This window comes from Capsicum annuum, unplaced genomic scaffold (genome assembly GCF_002878395.1).
Source record: "Capsicum annuum cultivar UCD-10X-F1 unplaced genomic scaffold, UCD10Xv1.1 ctg74023, whole genome shotgun sequence".
Lineage (NCBI taxonomy): Eukaryota > Viridiplantae > Streptophyta > Magnoliopsida > Solanales > Solanaceae > Capsicum > Capsicum annuum.
The window spans coordinates 8898-9761 of NW_025884098.1; the positions used below are offsets into that span (position 1 = coordinate 8898).

An 864-nucleotide genomic window follows, 5' to 3' on the forward strand; every position below is an offset into this window, starting at 1 on the left:
GGTGTGTTTCAGGTGGACATGCGAAAACGTTGATGTTTGCTCATGTCCACCTGAAACACACCATAAAAAGCATTAGAAAAGAAAACACTCGTCCAAAACGTTGGCCAAATAAGTGTCTAGACCAGTCATATAAGTTGATATATCTGGAGGAGCAAAATCTCGAACTAATTGCACAAACCTAAAGAGTTCTGCAAGAGTAAGGTGAGTTTGCTGTTTCTATAGGGGATGTGGGAATTCTTCTGTGCCAATGCTGTGATCACATCACCCAAGCAAGAGAGAGACTTGTTAATATGTTGTGCTTCTTTGAGGCCGTCGCCAGTAACTTCCGACTTGTCAACTCGTTCACTACCAACAAGATCCACCAAATGTAGGAAACTATGGATTATGTTTCCAGATGTATCTTCACCATGCACGTGTAGAGTAAGCACACTGGAAGTATTTCACGTCAACGTAAAGAAAATTAACATTATTTAACTCTATTAAGTTGGTCTGTCAATTGGAATTGAGTAAAGTAATTTTGAAAGTGCTTAGCCTCACCTGTGTGAGCGACTACTGCAGTTGTTCATGGAAGTAGAGCCAACAGCACGGTTCACGTCACCAAGTTTCATCAGATGTATAACATCTCTAGCGCAATTCACTGGATGCACGCTAGCATCAGGTAGAGGTAGACCGTTTTCGTTCATGCAGCTTCTAATTTCCAATGTATGAACGAACAGTTAAGGGTGCAATTATTTCACTTTTCTGCCTTGGAAGTGTCTCAAATTAACTCATGAAATCTGATGTAAACTACGGAAAAATCACAATGAAATGATATTTTGTAAGCAAAGGATCGTCTGCAAGAAGATCACGAATTTGCTCATTATA

General features: G+C 39.9%; 1 protein-coding gene across 1 annotated transcript in view; it reads right to left on the reverse strand.

Moving 5' to 3' along the window:
• Window positions 1-861, reverse strand: part of LOC124885260 (kinesin-like protein KIN-14L) — a gene marked incomplete at its 5' end in the record, with an annotated part of 2367 nt that extends 1506 nt beyond the window's left edge. The window contains 4 exon segments of the mRNA XM_047405113.1: window positions 19-50; window positions 179-429; window positions 538-702; window positions 815-861. Coding sequence (XP_047261069.1) covers window positions 19-50; window positions 179-429; window positions 538-702; window positions 815-861 — 495 coding nt within the window.
• Between the last annotated feature and the right edge of the window lie 3 nt (window positions 862-864).